General features: G+C 43.7%; 1 protein-coding gene across 1 annotated transcript in view; it reads left to right on the top strand.

Annotated features, from left to right (window-relative positions):
• Positions 1-3,780: 3,780 nt before the first annotated feature.
• HS3ST3A1 (heparan sulfate-glucosamine 3-sulfotransferase 3A1) overlaps positions 3,781-19,281 on the top strand; it is a 93,618-nt gene continuing 78,117 nt past the window's right edge. Inside the window, exon 1 of the mRNA XM_004433046.3 lies at positions 3,781-5,279. Coding sequence (XP_004433103.2) covers positions 4,684-5,279 — 596 coding nt within the window. The 5' untranslated portion in view covers positions 3,781-4,683. The remainder of the gene's footprint in view (positions 5,280-19,281) is intronic.

Raw genomic sequence — 19,281 nt, forward strand, 5'->3', positions numbered from 1 at the left:
TACAGGTTGCCAAAGAATGCTCTCCATGTTCTCCACACTGCAAGAAAGTCTTAGTCTTTTTAAAAAATATCTATCTCTATATCTATTTAACTATCTATTGATGGATATACATATAATTTCATATATATAACTTTATATATATTATAGATAAATACATACATAAAATATAAATAACTTTAATATATAATAAATTATTTTATATATAATATAATGCATATATACATATATTATAGTTTTATATATGTTATATAAAACATATTTGATGTTGTATAATTACTATAATATACATTATGATATTATATATTATGGTATATAATATATAATAAAATATAATATAATTTATTATGTGTGTGTGTGTATATATATATACACATATATATAAATAACTTTAAAGGAGACTAACCAGTATTTAATCATAGTCATCTCTGGCAATGAAACTTGAAATTTTGAGTGTGATTTGTTTTATTTTATTCTTTATACTTTGTTGTATATCAAGTTTTTAAAATAGCATGTATTATTGATTCTAGGGCAGGTAGGAGAAAGTCAGTTTTAAAAATATTCCTTACTTGAAAATGTAAACCCTCTTTGGGTGGGGTATGAGGGAAAATAAGGGATCTCTTGTGCAGTAGAGTGAAGGGGTGTATAAGACCCAGGGCTGGGAAGGGCCTGAGGGACACAGAGTGAGGACTGTAGAGCGGGAGTGGACACCCGCGGAGGGGAGAGAAGGACCAGAGAGGGAAGCTGGAGGTCGTTGAACATCCACCTCACCTGTTTCACCACTGAGGACAAGACCAGCTTCTATGGGAGCAAGAGCTTTTCCTGGCAGAAACTTACCACTTTTAAGGAGTGGCTATATGCTTTAACATGGAACGGCAAAGAGAAGGCGAGAAACAAGAAGAAACTGCACGAAGTCCGTAGTGCTTGTTGGTAACTTGGTAGCCATTTTTTCCCTTCAAAGCGCCATAATAATGATTAGCCATGACTGGTTTCCATTCTAATAAATGCATCGGAATGGGTGAAAGGAAGTACTTTCTACAGGGTTGTGGAGTATGGCTGTAACTAATGTTATCATGAGACTTTAATTAGTCTTCTTGATTTTTTCCATGATTAGACATAATGCCATATACCCGTCCCCTACTGTTTTGTCAAGAATCTTTTCCTGACTCTTTCCCGGAGAGGTTGCCTTGGGTGGCCTGGGTCCCACCAATAAAGCTTGCTGCTTCTCTCAAGATGACTTCTCTCAAGTCATCTCTAAATGACATTTTCCTTCTAGGTTTTGATAACCACTCCTTTCCCTTATTCCTTTGGACTTAAGGGTGCAACAGCCCAACGCCACTAGCCTGGGGTCATTGCACTATGCCTTAGCCTTTCCTGGTCCCACTCTTTTTTTTTTTTTTTTTTTGTGAGGAGATCAGCCCTGTGCTAACATCCGCCAATCCTCCTCTTTTTTTGCTGAGGAAGATGGCCCTGGGCTAACATCTGTGCCCATCTTCCTCCACTTTATATGGGACGCCGCCACAGCATGGCTTGCCAAGCAGTGCGTCGGTGCGCCCCCGGGATCCGAACCAGCGAACCCCGGGCCGCCGCAGCGGAGCGCGCGCACTTAACCACTTGCGCCACCAGGCCGGCCCCTGCTGGTCCCACTCTTTTGTAAACAAATCTTTTGTAAGTAATCCCTCCAAGAATTATCCTAATGTGAATGTGTTGTTTCCTGTTGAGACTGACAGATACACCCCTCTCACCAAAAGCAACATCCCCATCTGTGCTGTCCAGTATGATAGCCACTAGCCACGTGCGGGTATTGAGCATTGAAATGTGTCCCAAAAGAAAAGTGCTGGAAGTATAAAATACACACTGGATTTCCAAGACTTGGTATGAAAAGACTGTAAACGACCTCAATAATTTTTATATTGACTACATGTTAAAATCACATTTTTAGGTATTAGATATATTACTAAAACTAATTTTACCTGTTGCTTTTTACCTTTTTAAGGTGGCTACTAGAAATTTTGAGTTACCTATGAGGCTCATATTGTGGCTCATATTTTATTTCTAATGTAGAGAAAGGCCCTAGATATTGTGTGAGTGATCCTGAGAACCACCGTCTCCTACACAGTGTGGATTGTTAATACCCACGTAAAGGAAATACCCATGCTCGTGAGATTATAAATACACAATATCCTATCCTGTTGGAGCTAAAAGGGAACTTAGAGACTGATTTTCCTGATGAGGAAACCGAGGCAGGTTTGTAAGCATTTATGGGATTGCATATGCTTTCAGAATGACTTTAAAATGGTCTTTGTTTTTGTGTCTTCATTCTGCAAATCAGACTGAAATTCCTAGAGAAAAACTTTAAAATATATTAAAGCTCCAGGTAGTATTAAAGCTCAACTGGTTTGTCAATATCCAATTTTAGAACACAAAGAGGCATTAGAGCTTGGCAGGACTCACTGTTCATCCTTGTAAAAGCCAATTGCTCTATGGCATCAGAATCTAATAAGCTCTTCGCTGGTTCATAGAATAGGTTGGGATTGGTACTTTGTAAACATAAAACCATGTCCCGCACTGAGTATTTATCCAGCAGGGCACAAATACACCACTTCCACCCAAGCACAGAGTTACAACCACCACTAGGTCCCCTTTGGAAGGTTAAAAGGGACTTCCCTGACTTCCCCCTCCGTGGTCAAATAGAGCGCAGGCAGGCAGGCGAGAGGAAGGTTTGGAAGTCCCAACACTGGGCAGCAGGAATTCCTCGTGAGTGTCCTGCACTGGGCCTGCCGCGGGCCCTGGTGTGCAGCCACGGTGGGCCCAGACAGCGGCCTCCACAGCTTAGAGGAGTTGGTGTGGAGCGGCCAGGCTACCGCCCACATTGCGGGGCGTCCTGCCGAGACAAGGAAGCCAAGAAATCAGGAACAAATCGGCCTGGAATAAAAAAAACCACCTCACGCAGGTCCCACGGGCCACCTCCCTCCATTAAACAGCAAGGCGATATGTATCCCTTTCTAACCTGCTCTCTGAGGAGGGCACGAAGAGGATAGAGGGTCAGGGGAGGCAAGAGAAAGAGGAAAACCGCTGTTCGTGAAAGGTCATTTAACTCCGTTACCGACGCGCGCGCACACACACGCGCGCACACACATGCACATACACTAATACAAACAACATTTAAGAAAAAAATTACTTCTTCAGAAACTGGGCTTATGGATTTTTTTTTTAATCTTAATTTCTCCCCCCTGATTTATTTATTGACTCATTTCCTAAGAGGTTGTTCCTTTTAAGGTCCTGGGGAACTCTTCATCATCCTATACTACTACAAAGGAAAACAATCAAAGAGGAAAAAAATACTGCTGGGGGAGAAAAGGCTTCGCGAGGGCCGGCAGTGGACAGTCGAGTAGGTGGAAGTCAAAGCAGATGCGGAGGAAGTCCGCTCGCCCCATACAAATGGGGGCGTGGCGCGCATCGCGCTCCTGGGAACTGCAGCCAACAAAACTTCCAAAGGTTCGGGCGGCGGGAAGAGGGAAAGGATGTAGCGAGGGAGGCGGGAGGGAAGCAAAGCGTAGGGGACTTGGAGCCGGTCAGGGCTGCGAAGAGCTGAGCGCAGCAGGAGAGGTTTGGGAGCCCCTAATCAAGTGAGTGGGTGGAAGTCAGGCCCCCGGGGATCCCGCCGCCCTTGCTGTCAGTCAGACAAACCCGGGAGCCGCCGCAGCCCGCAGCTCGGCTCAGAGGGGGCGAGGCTGCCCGCGGGACTGTTGGGGGGAGAGGGCGGAGTGGGGAAGGGGCGTCGCCCCTGTCGCCCCCGCCCTCTCCGATGTCATTGGGCCGCCGCTGCGGGGTCCACGCCACCTTTTCTCCATCCCAGCCCGCCTGCCCAGCTGCGCTCCTCCCGGGGCTGGTCCGGCCCGGGCCGTTGACGTCACCGCCAAGTTTGCTGCCCTTGGCGCCCCACGTGTGGCGGAGGCGACGGCCCCGGAGGCGGCAGGGGAGCGCCTGCGAGCACAGTGGCCGCGGCCGCTGACAGGTCCCGCGCAGCCCGGCTCCGGCACGCCGCTCACAGGTGGGGCCCGGGAGCAGTTTGGAGCAGCCGGGCGCGCACGAAGAGGCTCCCGTTGGGGCAGAGGGACTCGGGGGGACCTCATCCCAGGGCCGGAGGTTGCGCGCAGGCTGGCAGAGGGACGGAGGACACAGGGAAGCACTGCCTCTGGCCGCTGTCTGGAGCGCACGGAGCTCAGCAGCCCCGGAGCCGCGCGTCCCCTCCCCGGGACCGAGCGAGGGATGCACGATCGCTGAGCGGAGATCGGCGCCGAGAGGCCGCTGCGGCCGGGACTGAGACGCTCGCTTTCGCCACCGCCGCGAAGACCCCCATTCCGGGGACTCTCAGGGAACTGGGGCGCCAAGCACTCCCCCAAGACTCAGGACTTGGGCGACTCTAAGACGATGGTTTCTTAAGCACGGCACCACGTCCCCCTTCCCGCCCCCTCGACCGGAGGCAGGGATCCCGCGCGGGGCTCCGGGGGCTCCGTCTTTTCTGGGAGCCCCGGCTGCCGCCTCCCTGGGCAGCTCGCACGGCCGCAGGCACGCACGGGCGATGTGGCCTCCGTCCAGCGCGCAGGCCCTCCTGGAGGATGTCAGGGCACCTGGCAGAGCCTAGCATGGCCCGCGCGCTGCCCGACGTCGCCTCCGGCTAGGATGGCCCCTCCGGGCCCGGCCGGCGCCCACCCCACCTCGGCCGAGCCTCTGTCCCGCAGCATCTTCCGGAAGTTCTTGCTGATGCTCTGCTCCCTGCTCACATCCCTTTACGTTTTCTACTGCCTGGCCGAGCGCTGCCAGACCCTGTCGGGCCCCGTCGTGGGGCTGTCCGGCGGCGGCGAGGAGGCGGGGACCCCGGGTCGGGGCGTCCTGGGCGGAGGCCCGAGGGAGCTGGCGGTGTGGCCCGCGGCGGCGCAGAGAAAGCGCCTCCTGCAGCTGCAGCAGTGGCGGAGGCGCCGGCCGCCCGCGCCCCGCGGCGACGGCGAGGAGGCCGCCTGGGAAGAGACCCCCGGCCTGGCCGGGGGTCCCGGCGGCTCCGGGGCCGGGAGCAGCGTGGCCGAGGCCCCGCCGGGGACCCTGGCCCTGCTGCTGGACGAAGGCAGCAAGCAGCTGCCGCAGGCCATCATCATCGGCGTGAAGAAGGGCGGCACGCGGGCGCTGCTGGAGTTCCTGCGCGTGCACCCCGACGTGCGCGCCGTGGGCGCCGAGCCCCACTTCTTCGACCGCAGCTACCACAAGGGCCTCGCCTGGTACCGGTGAGCTGGCGCAGGGCGCAGGCGGGGCAACCAGAGCGCAGAGGCGGTGGGGGCGGGTTAGGTGGGAGGTGGGCTTGAGAGAGCCGGTGATGACCCCCAGTTCACCTCCCGCCGCATTTCATGCAGAAGGCCAAAGGTCATCAGTAGTTGTCCTCAAGTTTAGGGGTCTCGTGCCCCGCCGTGCCTTCTCCTTCCGGGGAAGTGGATGTTGAGGGAAGGAGTGGGGTGGAAACTGTGGCCTTAATTTTTTCTTTAGTCCTTGGGATTCCCTTTCCCCCGCATGGCCGCTCTCGTCTTTTTCTCCTGCTCTGTGAAAGTATTCATGTGGTTAGCCAAAGAAAAAAAAAAAGTACTTCCTAAGTTAGAAACCTGTTCAATTCTTAGTTTGTAACCTAGTCGATCCCTCTCCCAAGGAAGCCTGTTTTCATGTCTCCTTGATCTTCTGGGCAACTCCCTGTGGTTAATGCAGTCTTTGCCATCAGGTATTTATTTACCTTGACCCTCTGCCAGATAATTGTCTTAGGTGGTAAGTGATATAGAGACTTAGTAAAAGTGTCAAGAACCAGTGGGGAAATATATGTCCAAGCAAGTGCCGGCAACCAGTCACCGTGTTTGAAAGAAGGCTTCCTTGGTAATAACTTTTGTTTGGGGCCAGGAGTGAGTTTTGTAAAGTGCTTTGTTTATTTATAGGGAAGAGTACCTTTTGTCTCTGGCCTGGCAGAAACTTCTAAAGATCTTCAAACAATTCTCTTTACAAGTGAGGTAGCCATTTTTTTTTTTTAAAGGAAGAAAAACGGAAAAAAATAAATAGGGACACTGGTTACATTGTAAAAAACTCCCTCCTAATACTGTTTAGGAAACAAGTCTGATTTAGATCTTAATTTTGAATTTGCCAGTCTTCTCAAATTCAGACCACCTTTAATAATAGAATCAGCCAAACTCTAATAAATCCTAGCGTCACCTGGATTTTGTTTGTCATATATCACTGGCCTTTTTTCTTTTCTCCAAGAACAAGGAAAAATCATGTTGCCAGAATTTTCCATTTTATAAAGTTTTGTCTTGTTCATTAAATATGCATTCTCCTTGTTGTTTTAAGTGAAATAATATTACAAAAGTTACAACACCATTTAGATGTATTTCAAAAGCCCACTAAATTAACCATTCATCCCCGAAACAGAAATGGACGTGATTTGACAAGTTTATTTACTTGAGAGGTCAAGCACACCCTCAGATTAATTTCAGGAGCCAAATTCACAGTAACGTAACTCATGAGAAAACATTTCGTCCTAAAAGTCAAATTCCAACATGAAACTCTTTTAAAACAGTAACTTTCCATTTGTGGGAAAGAAAAACAAGCAACCTTCCCTTAATATAGAATATATATCATTTAAAATCATCAGCCACTTAAAAAATTCCCTTGTGTTTCTGTCATTTATGTTGTATCCTCTGGGAAGTTCTTATAAAAATGACCTGTTGAATCTGGAAACAACAGGTCCTTCTTTTTAGCACAAAGGCAGCTCTGTTTTTTCCATCAAGGACACAAAAAAGAAGTGATTAAAGACCCCTCCCTAAAACTCTTATCTAGAGCAGTTTGCGTTGAATTCGGCCTGGTACGGTGCTATAAGTGAACACATTTCAAGCTGGCTGCCCAAAACATCTAAGACAATGTTGGGCTCTGAGGTGCAATTAAATATGGTGAAATATTTAGTACTAAAACTCTTTATTTTCGTTTTGCCGTATAGATTTTATTTCCACAAAGTGGGATTGTTTCTTCTTATTCCAGAAATGAGTATTTGAGGGCACAGTATATCTACAGACCTGGGTCTTATTTTCCGTGGAGCGTTCTGAGCTCATGTAAGAGAAGGAAGGTTTCAAGGTAACTAGAAACACAAGTATTAAAAAAAAGAAAAAGAAAGAAAGAAAAGAAAAGAGAAAAGAAAGAGTCATAAAGTTTTGGGCCATTCTCTCGTTTAGAAACTGGATGCACGCTGTAAAGTAAATCTCTCCCTGGATTGTTTACTCCAGCAAAGGACTTCCATAAAGCAATTTATGGCGGTTACAAAAATCATTGCACAGTAGACTTCATGGTTTGGTAAATTTAATTTTCTAAGTGTTGGGGCAATGTCTTTGTTTTACCATTTGCAATGGTTTTTTATTGGATGCGTAAATTTAAGTTTAACTCAATTACATAGAAAACCCTTATTTAAAAAAAATCCAATTTATGGAGCCTGGATTATGTGATTATTTAATGAAATTTTGCCACAGTTCACTTTCATCTTGGCTCTGAACTTGGAGTTTGATGTGTGTGAGAATGACTGAAAACTGAAAAAAACCTCTCCCACACAGAATGCCACTTAACTATTAAGAGCACTTTAGCTGCTTGTATTTGTCCAGTATTTTAGAGTAAGGGATTCGGTTAGACCTTCTTGAGTCAGCCCCAAATTTGTAATATAGGATTTCTACCACACACTTATGACCGCACACACACACACACACACGCACACACACATACACGAACAGGAAAAAAATCCCAGTATTTGCACCCAGAAGTAAATTATGGAAGAGAAAAATCTTTATAATATTTTTAAGATGCTCACTGACATGAGAGAATCATAAATGTCTAGTCCTGTTCTTTTGCCCGACGAAATCTGTTTGCCATAATAGTTTGTTGTGGCAGCGCCCCCTACTGTCCTGACAAAGAAAGTAATCTTGCTATTAGGAAGTTGGAAGAAAATCCCTTGGAGAATGAGTTTGAGAGTTAGAAATGCCTGTTACTAGGATGTTTCAATAAATTTCTCTCACTAGGAAAATAATAAAGTGCTTTATAAACTGCATCCCAAGAATGGTGTAATTGACAGTTTCTGCGGTTGAACAAATTTGTAGCAGTAAAGGCAAAGAAAATGAATTTATCAAAATCTCTATGAAGGAAATTGGCCCTATTGATTTAAGATGTCTAATATTACTCTAAAATAAATAAAACAAAGGCAAATTTTAAAATGCCAGGAAATTTGTTAATGATAATTTAGGATGCTTCGGTGGAGTCTTCTGGGTATGGAACTCCGCCCTGATGGAGTTTAAAAAACATTCCACGACTTAATTTAGCAGCCGTGGTATCAGCACAACAAATGTCTGTGGCTTGCATGTCATGGGAAAGCAGTCCTTTGCGATGAATAGTCTCCATTTCCATCGTACGTGTAGTGGTTTCTTAAAGGACAGTGGGGAATTGTTTCATTAGCTTCAAAACTTTGGGATCCTTTCTAGAAGTCAAAATCAAATGCCTCCACTGTAGTTCGAGAGCAGGTGAGCTTAGAATTTAATAAAAAGGGCCCTCTCTGCCTGTGTATATCTGTACCAACTAGAAGGTGTGGTTTTTTTTCCTCCTAAAACAAAAGATACCTATTTATAAAGTAAAGATATGTGTGCATTTATATATGTATTTATATATGTGTGTGTATATAAATGTTTGGTTTTTGTAATACTTTAATCCTGTATTTTGGGACAAGATAGTAAGTATTCATCATCCAGTCTCTTATACTAGCACATCTACTTTCTATGCTTGATTCGTTTTCTTTAGTAAGCCTGGACAATTTTAGCAGAGCTCAATATCACTTAAATTATTTTACTCTACGGCACCCAGGAAGATCAAAGATTACTCAACTTGGAGTTTAGGAGTTAGTTCTCCCCTGACTTCATCAGAATTTGAAGTTTTCTGGCCTCTAGTGACCATCGCCTGTTTTTCAAGTCCCCCAGAGAGGCAAACTGAACAGAGGAACTTTCGGTTCCTATCAGGAGACACCGGCATTTCGGAGCAGCTGGGAGCAGCTGCAGAGTACGTCCCTGTGCCGTTTCCCACCCTCCTGAGCCACAAGGCCCTTCTGCCTGAAGGGTTGGAAATGAAATTCGAGCCAAGGGAGCTGCAGAGTCTGGCCACCCATGCAAGGTCATATGGACTGGAGTCCAGAAAGGCTCCTCTGTCCTTACAGCAAAGTTAAGGACATTGGGAAGGGACGAGGGGTGGGAGGAAAGTGGGAAGAAGTTGCTTTGGACTCAGTCTAGGGTACGTGTCTACAGGGGGAGAGGGGACAATTTCTTTCATACGTGTACTTCCCAGGAGGTCTCAGTGACTGGACACTCTCCATTCACTGAGAGGTTGCAAGTAGTCCCTTAAAAAAGCCACAATGCTGTCATTTTGTTCCCTGAATGTCTGAGCTCTGGGCTTATCCCCCCAGTAGACTGCTCCAGCAATCCAAGTCAAATAGCTGAGTGCCTGTGTGTACGTGCACATGTGCACACCCACACACATGTGTGTGCAAGAGCAGACACCCAGTAGGTGGGGAAAGTGATGGAATTTATAAGAGGAAAGTTGTTAAGTGGTTGGGGGAACTTCTGAGTAATATCAGACACCCAGGGTATGGAACAGGCTTTGGGACTCTTGAGTCCAGGCATTAACAACAACAACAACAACCGCGTTTGGTATAGTCTGGAATTGGAACACCTCTTGTGAGTGAATATTCCTTTATAATGATGAGATTTATAATGTGCTGATATATTTTACGTGAAATGCTTAGCCATCTATGAGTGAAAATCCCCCACAATATGGTAATCTCCTGCCCTCCCTATAAAAAAGAAAACACTCTGGCCAAAATTTTTGTCTCATATAAATAAGTCCGTTGATTGGCCGGGAAAGAATATGTGCCAAATTTGTATTTTGGAGGGGTCATGGGAATGAAATAAGCCTGTGCAATTAATGACAACAGGAGCTAACCTTACACAGACCAGATGCTCACATCGTGAGAAGAGTGTTGCAGAGCAAACAAACCGACTTGACATAAACAACGAAAGGCCTCATATCTCTAAGGGATGCATTTGGACAACTGCAAATTGCAATTAACATCAGTCGAATTGCTGGGCCTGGTCGGGAACTTTCTATACTTGGCGCTTCTCCACAGGGGGACATCTTCCTTCACCAAGTAATAGTAACTTGGCTGATAAAGAGTGTCGTTTCTTGGCATGTTTCCTGATGGTATTAGACTCTTAGATTTTTGAAAATTTGTTTCTGCTTAAGCGATGAGTTACAATTGTGAAAATGAGGTTGCTTATTAAAATATATGCCTTTAATATGTAATCAGAGGAAACTGCACCTAAGTAATATTTTAGCTCCCTAGTCTTTGCATTTATAAGAATGTCTTAAAAATGCTTGCCAGGGCTTTAAAACTTTTGCTAATTTGATACAGTTTAAAAATCTCTGTGTGGGATATTGATATAGTTAATAAATAAACTTATGTGAAACCAGAACTTAGAAATTGAGGAAATGCTGAGTTAGTGAATTGTAGCATCTTCCTAGTCGCTTGCCTCCAATGATGCAACTCCTGACTTTTTGCATTGCTCATGTGGTCGTGACTGTCAGGCTCTAACATTTACGTGTCCTATGGTCACTTGAGGACTGTATTCCCGAAGTTCAGATTTGACCCTGTTTCAGAAGTTGTCAGATGACAGTAAATGTAGAAAAGAAAAGGGGAAATGTTTATTAAGAATGAAGTTTAGTACTTAGCGTTAGGCGTGTGATCTTCTTGCGAAGGTTAAAAAAAAAATGCTACGCCCTGACTCTTGAGAACAGCCCACTTTGAATGTGACGCGTAGCGCCACCTAGTGGGAAGGAGAATCAGCAAGGAACCCGAACGGCTGAACTTTGAAAACCCCATCATAATCAGTATATTTGCAGTCTCAATTTAAAAAAAGGGAGGAAAAGTCGTGTTAGGTAGCACTCATAGAAAGTATGATCTGCTGAGCCTGGCTGAGCTGCACTTTGCCTCTCTGCCTGAGCTCACTTCTTTTAGGCAGGGCGTTTATTCTTTGGAGAGAAATAAAAGAGACTTGCCTTCACAATAAACCTGAAAAACAAGATATAAATGATTAGGAGATTTATATTAGAAATGCACATGACTGAAAGGAATGCCATATGCCCCAGATTAGTTTTGTTAGTGTGTTTTGCCTCTGTTTCTGAAAGCCGGCTTCAAATGAAAATACTTCCAGATGATTTTATTTCAACGTCAGTACTGCAGCCTCTTTCCTTCCCCTGTGTCCTGTGTACAGGCTCTGGAGGAGGGTCCCATGATTCGGAACAGGCAGCACACAGAAGCCTGTTTAACCCTCAGTGCACCAGAGACACACTATTGAAGATCCTGCCCGCCTGGGACAGTTTCACAGGAAGGTGCTTCCAGAGTTCCAACAGGAGAGGCCCTCCTGGGACTGCAGTCCAGTGCCAGGGAGGCTTGGGGGAACAGGGTGGTGATCAGGTTAAAAGTAAGACTGGAGGAAAGGGAAAAATAGGACCTTTACAGTGGAGGCCCCTGGCAGACCCCACTGTAACCAAGTGGAAAGGTTAACATGTGGAGATTATGTGCCCTCTGGTGTAAGGCAGTGAGGGGGGCACTTCACTTGTGGGGTGTTCTACCCCCAAATCCACACCCCAGTCTCATCCTGAGAAAATGTTAGAGCAATCCAAATAGAGGGCAGCTACAAAATACCTCCCAATGTTGTTCAAAAACGTCAAGATCATAAAAACAAAGTAAGATGGATAAACTGTCCTAGATGAGAGTAGAAAACGTCAAGATCATAAAAACAAAGTAAGATGGATAAACTGTCCTAGATGAGAGTAGAGAGAAGGGACTGGTCACTAATGAGTAAAAGCAGTGTGGTACCCTTGACTGGATCCTGGAACAGAACAAGGGCATTCATGGAAAAGCTGGGGAAATGTGAATTATGTGTGTAGTTTAGTTAATAGTGTTATATACTAAGCTCAATTTCTTGGTTTTGGTCATTATACTAGGGTTATCTAAGATGATAACCTTGGGGGAATCTGGGCGAAGGGGTATATGAGAATTCTCTGTACTTTTTTTTTTTACAATTTTAATATCTAAAATTCTTCCACAACAAAAGGAAAAGCTGCAACATCGACTATGAAGGCAGGAGATGCCTCACGGCGTCGAGGGATGAGGGCTCGTACTGAAACGCTCCTCTGCGCCAGCTCCCTCTTAGCCCACGTTGCTTCTTTCCTTTCCTTCCGAAGGCCCCCGGCCCAGGCCTGCCAGCTTCCCCTCCGCTGCCAGCACCTGTTGCTTCCAGACATGCTGACTTTCCCTCAGCTTATTTCATAATAAAATTGGCTCATGGCTCCCCTCCTACTCTCTTGTCCTTGAAACAAGCACAGAGACCGTTTCATTTTTCTTTCTTTCTCTCTGTTACGGCTGGCAAATGTAAAGTGAGGAAGGTAGCAAACATTGCTCGCCCTTAACTGAATCCTTCTTGTGCTGGAGAGCAAAAACTTGGATGTAAATGACAGGTTTTTGAGAACACGAAGAAAGGAAGTAGGCGTCAGAGGGAAATCAGACTTGGGCATCTGGCTTTTTTACTACAAACAGCGGAAGAACAGTTGTCAGGGGTTGGGAAGCTGGTTTCTGGGTAACGATATGGGGCCATGGCTGTGGACACTTCGTATGGCCAAGATGACTACACAGTCCAGATTTTCTGGGCCAGCTTAAATATTCTATCTGCCCTGGGGCTTTGACTTTTGGTTTAAACGCTGTGGCTTATGAGGACAAGCCATGGGAGCAAAACAGACCCAGAACAATCGCGGTGTTCAACGACGAGGGAGGAAGAGAGAAAATCTGCCTTCAGAGCACTGGAGGACCGGGACCTGGTGTCCTGGGTGGGTCTTCCTGCTGGGACTGTTAAGCCTGGGATGCCAGGGTTATCAGACTCAGAGTTCCTGTCTAGGTGGCGTGCTGGCATTTTCTGCTTCTGTTTTTAAACACACAGTTGTGCATCTGAGATTCTGGTTTAATAGAGTAATGAAAATCTGCCTCAAAACATTTCCTTTGATATTTTTAACAACTGTAAAAATAGACTTATCCATATTACATTTTCACTTAAGCAAAACAAAACAACAAGACTCAAAGTTGAGACTCAACGTTAACAGCATTTCCTCCTAATGGTTGATTCACTTATCTTTTTGGATCCGTTTTATAAACCTGTTTCATGCAAAGCATGAAACAGTCTACTAATGCTCATGTAGAAAAAATAATTTCTGTGATTTAATACCATTCCCTACCTGTTGTTTGGCATTTTTCCATCTTAGTTGCTATAAACTTTTCTTCATGTATTTTGAAGCTTTTTTAAGACAGCAAAATATTTGAACCCTGAAATGTACATTTGATGAAATCTATCCATTTAGTCTCTGTTTCATTTATTTCTGCTCTGATATTTGTTATTTTCTTCTTTCTACTAACTTTGGGCTTATATTGTTCTTTTTCTAGTTCCTTGAGATGTCAAGTTAGGTTTGTTCATTTGAGAGCTTTCTTTTTTCTTAATGTAGGCATTTGTCACTGTAAACTTCCCTCTTACAACTGCTTTTGATGCATCTTATAAGTTTTGGTATGTTGTGTTTCCATTTTCATTTGTTTCAAGATATTTTTTCATTTCCTTTCTGATTTCTTTTTTGATTTATTGATTTGTGAATTTTCCAGTTTCTTCTTTTTACTGATTTCTAGTGTCCTAGCACTGTGGTTGGAAAAGATACTTGATATGATTTCAATCTTCTTAAATTTGTTACTACCTGTTTTGTGACCCAGTGTATGATCTACGTTGAAGAATGTTCTGTGTATTTTGAGAAGAATGTGTATTCTGCTACTGTTGGATGGAATGTTCTGCGTATGTTTGTTACGTCCATCTGGTCTAAAGTATAGTTCAAGTCTGATGTTTCCTTATTGGTTTTCTGTGTAGAGGATCTATCTATCATTTTAGACATAAGGTAATAATACTTACTTTTGGTGACCCCTCACTATGTGCTGGATGATGCTGAATGACCTGCTGTATGTAGTCTGGATATTTTATTAATGAGATTAATATTCTTAGGTAGGTTCTATCACTTTCTGCCCTCTATAGATCAGGAAACAGAGACTCAGAAAGGTCAAGTAACTTGTCCAAGGTCCTATAGCCAAGTAAAGGGTAGAACTGGTGCTGGACCCAGGTCCACCCGCCTCCAGCACGCCAACACTTCACCACTAGGATATTCTGTCACGTTCTCAGATAGAATTGCCCATGTGTGGTTCCTGCCCAAACAGCAAGCCGTCAGTGGCTCAGAGATTGTGGGGACTGAAAGACTGCCCCATGTGATTGGACATGTTTGTTTCTGGTCTTGGACCTTTAGTTAGAAAACTGGGCAACATATCAACATATTGTTGAAAAAATGAATTTCTAAAGGTGTTTAAATATCCTTGTGAGTCTGTGTGCCTATAGGGAATAAGTAAAGCTGCTTCTGTTTTTTATCAACTTCTCTTTTATTTTTTTAGAAGTAATCTGATCACAGAATTCATCCTATAGAGCGTATGTGAAACACTGAATCATTCAATTGATTTTTCTCTCCTATCCATTAAAAAATAGCAATAACCATGAAAAAAACTCTTAACTATTAGTGGTCCAAATGAGCAAGTTTCCTCCTTCTAAACTGCTGAATGGGAAAGCCAAAATATTGTCAGAAATGCAATCAGAAGACTGCTCACTGCTCCTGGCATTGGGCCAAGGTGAGTTGGCCCATTATTAGTGCCAAGCTCCCTTTTGACAAGGAATCCGCCAGCTGGGCACTCCCCCTGACATGGCTGAGTCATTGCCAAAGTCCATCTTTCTCACTCTTTACTGTATTTGCATCTTTTGATTGACACGCCTTTTTTCATTCTCTAGATTTATTAATACTCCCAATCAGGGCACAGCCCTGTTGTCACCCCCAAGCACTATCCAGTCTATCTTCATTATTATTATTATTAATTTTCATCTAATTAATTTCTTGCAAGCTGGTCGTTATTAGTGCCAAGCCCTTTACTATAATGGTCATTTCATTGCCACATAAGACATGGCTGTTGATTTGAATTTCCTTTGGCTCTAGCCAGACAGAATCATAACTGTAAAGGATGTTGGAGTTAGAAGATATCTTAGAGATAAAGATTATCTTTTGCTTATGAAGAAACCGAGATGCCTTGCCCAAGGTTAAGCTAAAGGACAAGAACTCAGCCTTCTAATTCCCAGGGTATGATTCTGGAGAATACAACTGGGAAACAATTGCATGCTCCAAATGATGTAAATTTTGTTTTGGAGGGTTTGCAACAGTAACAAAAATGTTCCACAGAAGGGAACAAGATGTAGCATTATTTTTTCTCCTCCTAGAGTGGGTGAATTAAAGCACTGAATTGAATTGAGTCAGCGGTCAATTCATCTTTAAATTTCTGGTTTCCATGTCAGGTGTTTTCCCCAATATTTGGATGTGTCTAGATTTTGGAACCCGGCTGTCATTATTAGCCTATGGATCCTTGTATGAAATTTGTATGTTATGGTCGTTGCCTTCTTGTACAACGTTAGTGGGAGAAATCCAAGTACACACAGGAAGAAGTTTGCTTTTTCTCTCTTGAGTGTTCAGGGTAGGAAGTAATCAATCACATTATGGGAATAAAATGCCTTTTCCCTTTTTCAGAGTTCTTACTTGGATTAGATCTCTCCTTTCAATTGGAAATATCAAAGTTGCCGGGCTGGTTTGAATGACAAAGTCAAAAACAATGTGTTTGTTACGGTCATAAATCTTTGCAGATTCTCATTAAGAAGTTCAGGTATTTAAAAAGGAAACTAGATTAAGCAGCAACTGAAGTTACATTCCCAGAGCTAAGCGCTCCCCTCATCACCTTTCTTAACTGAAGCCATGTTTGCTCCAACGAGAGGTTTTGAAAAGTCCTGGCAGTAGGAAAACACTGCAGGGATGAAGTGATTTCATTTCACAAACAAAGCTTTTGAGTAAACAAAAACTGGCATCTGTTTTTTTTTTTTTTTTAATTTCCTGGTGGACTGTAATTATTCTTGTAGTTTCTTTCATCAAATGTTGTAGGTTTTTTTTTTTTTTTTTAAGGAAATAAAAGCCACTTGTTTTTCTTTCTAATGAGGCCTTACTCTTTCTTTTTGGTGTAGGAGGACTGGGGATTACAACAGTATCTGTTAAAAAAGCTTTTCCCAAAGCCAGAGGGTCTACCAGAATGCGTTGCTAGGCTTTAATGATGGAAAGAAAACAAATTGGATCTGTTTTATATTTATGTGGGGGGAGGTCATGGGGAGCTAATGCTTGTGATAAAAATTCTTGGGATTTTCAGGTGCGTTTGCCCTGTGGCGAAGGGTGGCAAGTAGGAAGCAAACATTGGAGAAACTATTTCTCAGCCCCAGATGATGGTCACCAAGTAAGAAAGTGGACTCGTTATTGCCGGGCCCTCTGATTTTTCAAAAGAATCTTGGAATACTGATTTTTTAAACATATTAAGAAAGAATTCACCTATTAAAAACCAAAACCAAAACTAAAACAAAATTCTGCATGGATTAAACAAGTCAATCTCATTTGAAGGTAAATGGTTGCTAGTTTATAACCTATGGCTTATTGTGAAGACCGGAAATAGATAATGAATAGCTGGGGTGCGCTAAGAGTTTTTCAATCTGTGACTCACAAGATGTTAATGTATAATAAAATCAATTCTTTTTTAAGCGGAAGGGAATATAGTAGGATAAAATGGGAGAGTGAATCTCATGTAGTAAGCAAAACAAATACTATCTTGACAAACTTGGTTCAGTTATGCACATATATAGAGAAGCGTGTGCAGAAAGAGTTGGATGTAAACAGTATTTGTTATAATGGATCAATAGAAAACAGTTTGAAGAACACTGGCTAGTGTGAACAGAAGTCCTATTTGAAAAGACTAAAATGAATATGCTTCAGGATCCCTTGAGAAACTAAGTGTGAGCATTCTAGGCTATGGATTCTAAACCTCCGTCTTTTTCAGCCTTGTAACCCCAGGGCCTGGCACTGTATCTGTCACATAATAGATTTACTATTTGTTTAATTAAAAAAAAAGAAAAAAAAATGACCCGTTAGGCCAGAGGTCAGCAATTTTTTTCTGGAAAGGGCAAGATAGTAAATATTTTAGGCTTTGTGGGCCATATGGTCTCCGTCACAACTATTCAACTCTGCTTTTATAGTAGGAAAGCAGCGTTAGACAGTATGTTAATGAATGGGCATGGCCATGTTCCAATAAAACTTCACTTACCGAAACAGGCCTTTGGCCCACTGGCTATAGTTCGCAGACTTCTAGGGCAGGCTAAAGGCTTCAGATACCTCGGTCACCTGCTCTTGCCTTTCTTAACTTATCGTGTTACTCTCAGATGAGTAGCCACCACTAACATTCATGGAGGTGCTGTGAATGCATGATGATTAACTCCCCACTGGAGATACAACTCAGAAATAGCAGAGCTCTTGCCCTCTCTGCATGGCAGTGACCTATAGAACTTTGTGTTCCGAATGATGGCATTCCACGTAATCATGTAGAGATGATTACATGCTCCACCACAAATATTCTGTTTTGGAAGAGACGTCATATAAACACAAACAAGGCAGTCTTTGGTCATTTTTAAAAAAAGTTTAATAATCCATTTTGATGTTTCCTTGACTCTGTACTTGAGTGCGTCTGTAATTTATACATTTCCCCCTACTTTTCCATTTTTCCTTTTGTCTTTTGGACTCCTGGCATCCTGTGAAGCATTTGGAGGGTGGGTATTAGGGGACACAATAGGTAATACTTCATCACCTGACCTCTGTTCTGAGAAGCAATCCCACCATGCAGTTTAATTCAACGTTGGGTCTTTGCAGGTGGGGAGCGAGACATCAAGTTGAGATCAAAGTGTGGGGAAAGATCTCTGAGGATTATTAAATGGCATGTTTAGGGAATTTGGACTTTGTTCTAGATCATCATTGTCCAAAAGAAATGAAATGGAAACCACATATGTCATTGAAACTTTCTAGTAGCCACCTCAAAAAAGTAAGAATGAAGAGGTGAAATTCATTTTAATAATATTTTTATTCAACCCAATATGTCCAAGATATTATAATTTCAACATGTAATCAAAAATAAAACATTATCGGGGCTGGCCTAGTGGTGCAAGCGATTAAGTGCGTGCACTCCACTGTGGCGGCCCGCGGTTTGCCGGTTGGGATCCCGGGCGCGCACCGACGCACTGCTTGTCAAGCCATGCTGTGGCGGCGTCCCATATAAAGTGGAGGAAGATGGGCACGGATATTAGCCCAGGGCCAGTCTTCCTCAGCAAAAAGAGGAGGATTGGCAGATGTTAGCACAGGGCTGATCTTCCTCACAAAAAGTAAAATAATAATAAAATAAAATAAAATAAAATAAAACATTATCAATGAGACCTTTTGCATTTTTCATATGAATTCTTCCAAATCTAGTGTGCATTTTGAGCTTGCAGCACATCTCAGTTCTGACTAGCCACATTTCAAGTGTTCAGTAGCCCCACGAGGCCAGTGGCTACCATATTAGACAGCACAGCTCTAGAGGCAGGGGCAGGGGAAGGGGTCTTCAAGGCTTTCAGTAGAGGACTGATTCCACAGATCTCCTCTGGTTCTGCTGTGGAAGCCTAATCCTAGGTGGCATATGAAGGGTAGAGGATGCTTGCTACACTGAGTGGCTGTTGAGGAATCTAAAGGACAGAGATGGGGCTTGAACCAGAGCAGCACAGTGGGCATGGGAAGTGGGGGAAAGATTTGCTAGATGTTTGGGTAGTAGGAATTACAAAACTTGGTGTGGAATGCTAGCAGTGAGCAAAGGGTGAGAAATTGGAGAATATATGAACATTTCTAGGTCAGGTGTATTTATTAGTAACTGTGGCTGTGATAGGGCACACAGAAGGAAATAACAGGTATCAAGGAGAACAGACCGCTTTGTTTCAGACACATGAAGTGGAAAGTGTGTCTGGGTAAGCTGGAGCTCACAAATAAGGTCAGACTCGGGAGCCATCACGAGGCCTGGTTGTTGAGGTTGTGCCAGCCGTCACCACAGCTGAGATGTGGAAGTGTGTAGCAGAACACAAGGAGATGGTGGAAAGAGAGCAGGACCAAGACAACACGTTT

Source organism: Ceratotherium simum, chromosome 16 (genome assembly GCF_057802395.1).
Source record: "Ceratotherium simum simum isolate JZ-2026a chromosome 16, ASM5780239v1, whole genome shotgun sequence".
NCBI lineage: Eukaryota > Metazoa > Chordata > Mammalia > Perissodactyla > Rhinocerotidae > Ceratotherium > Ceratotherium simum.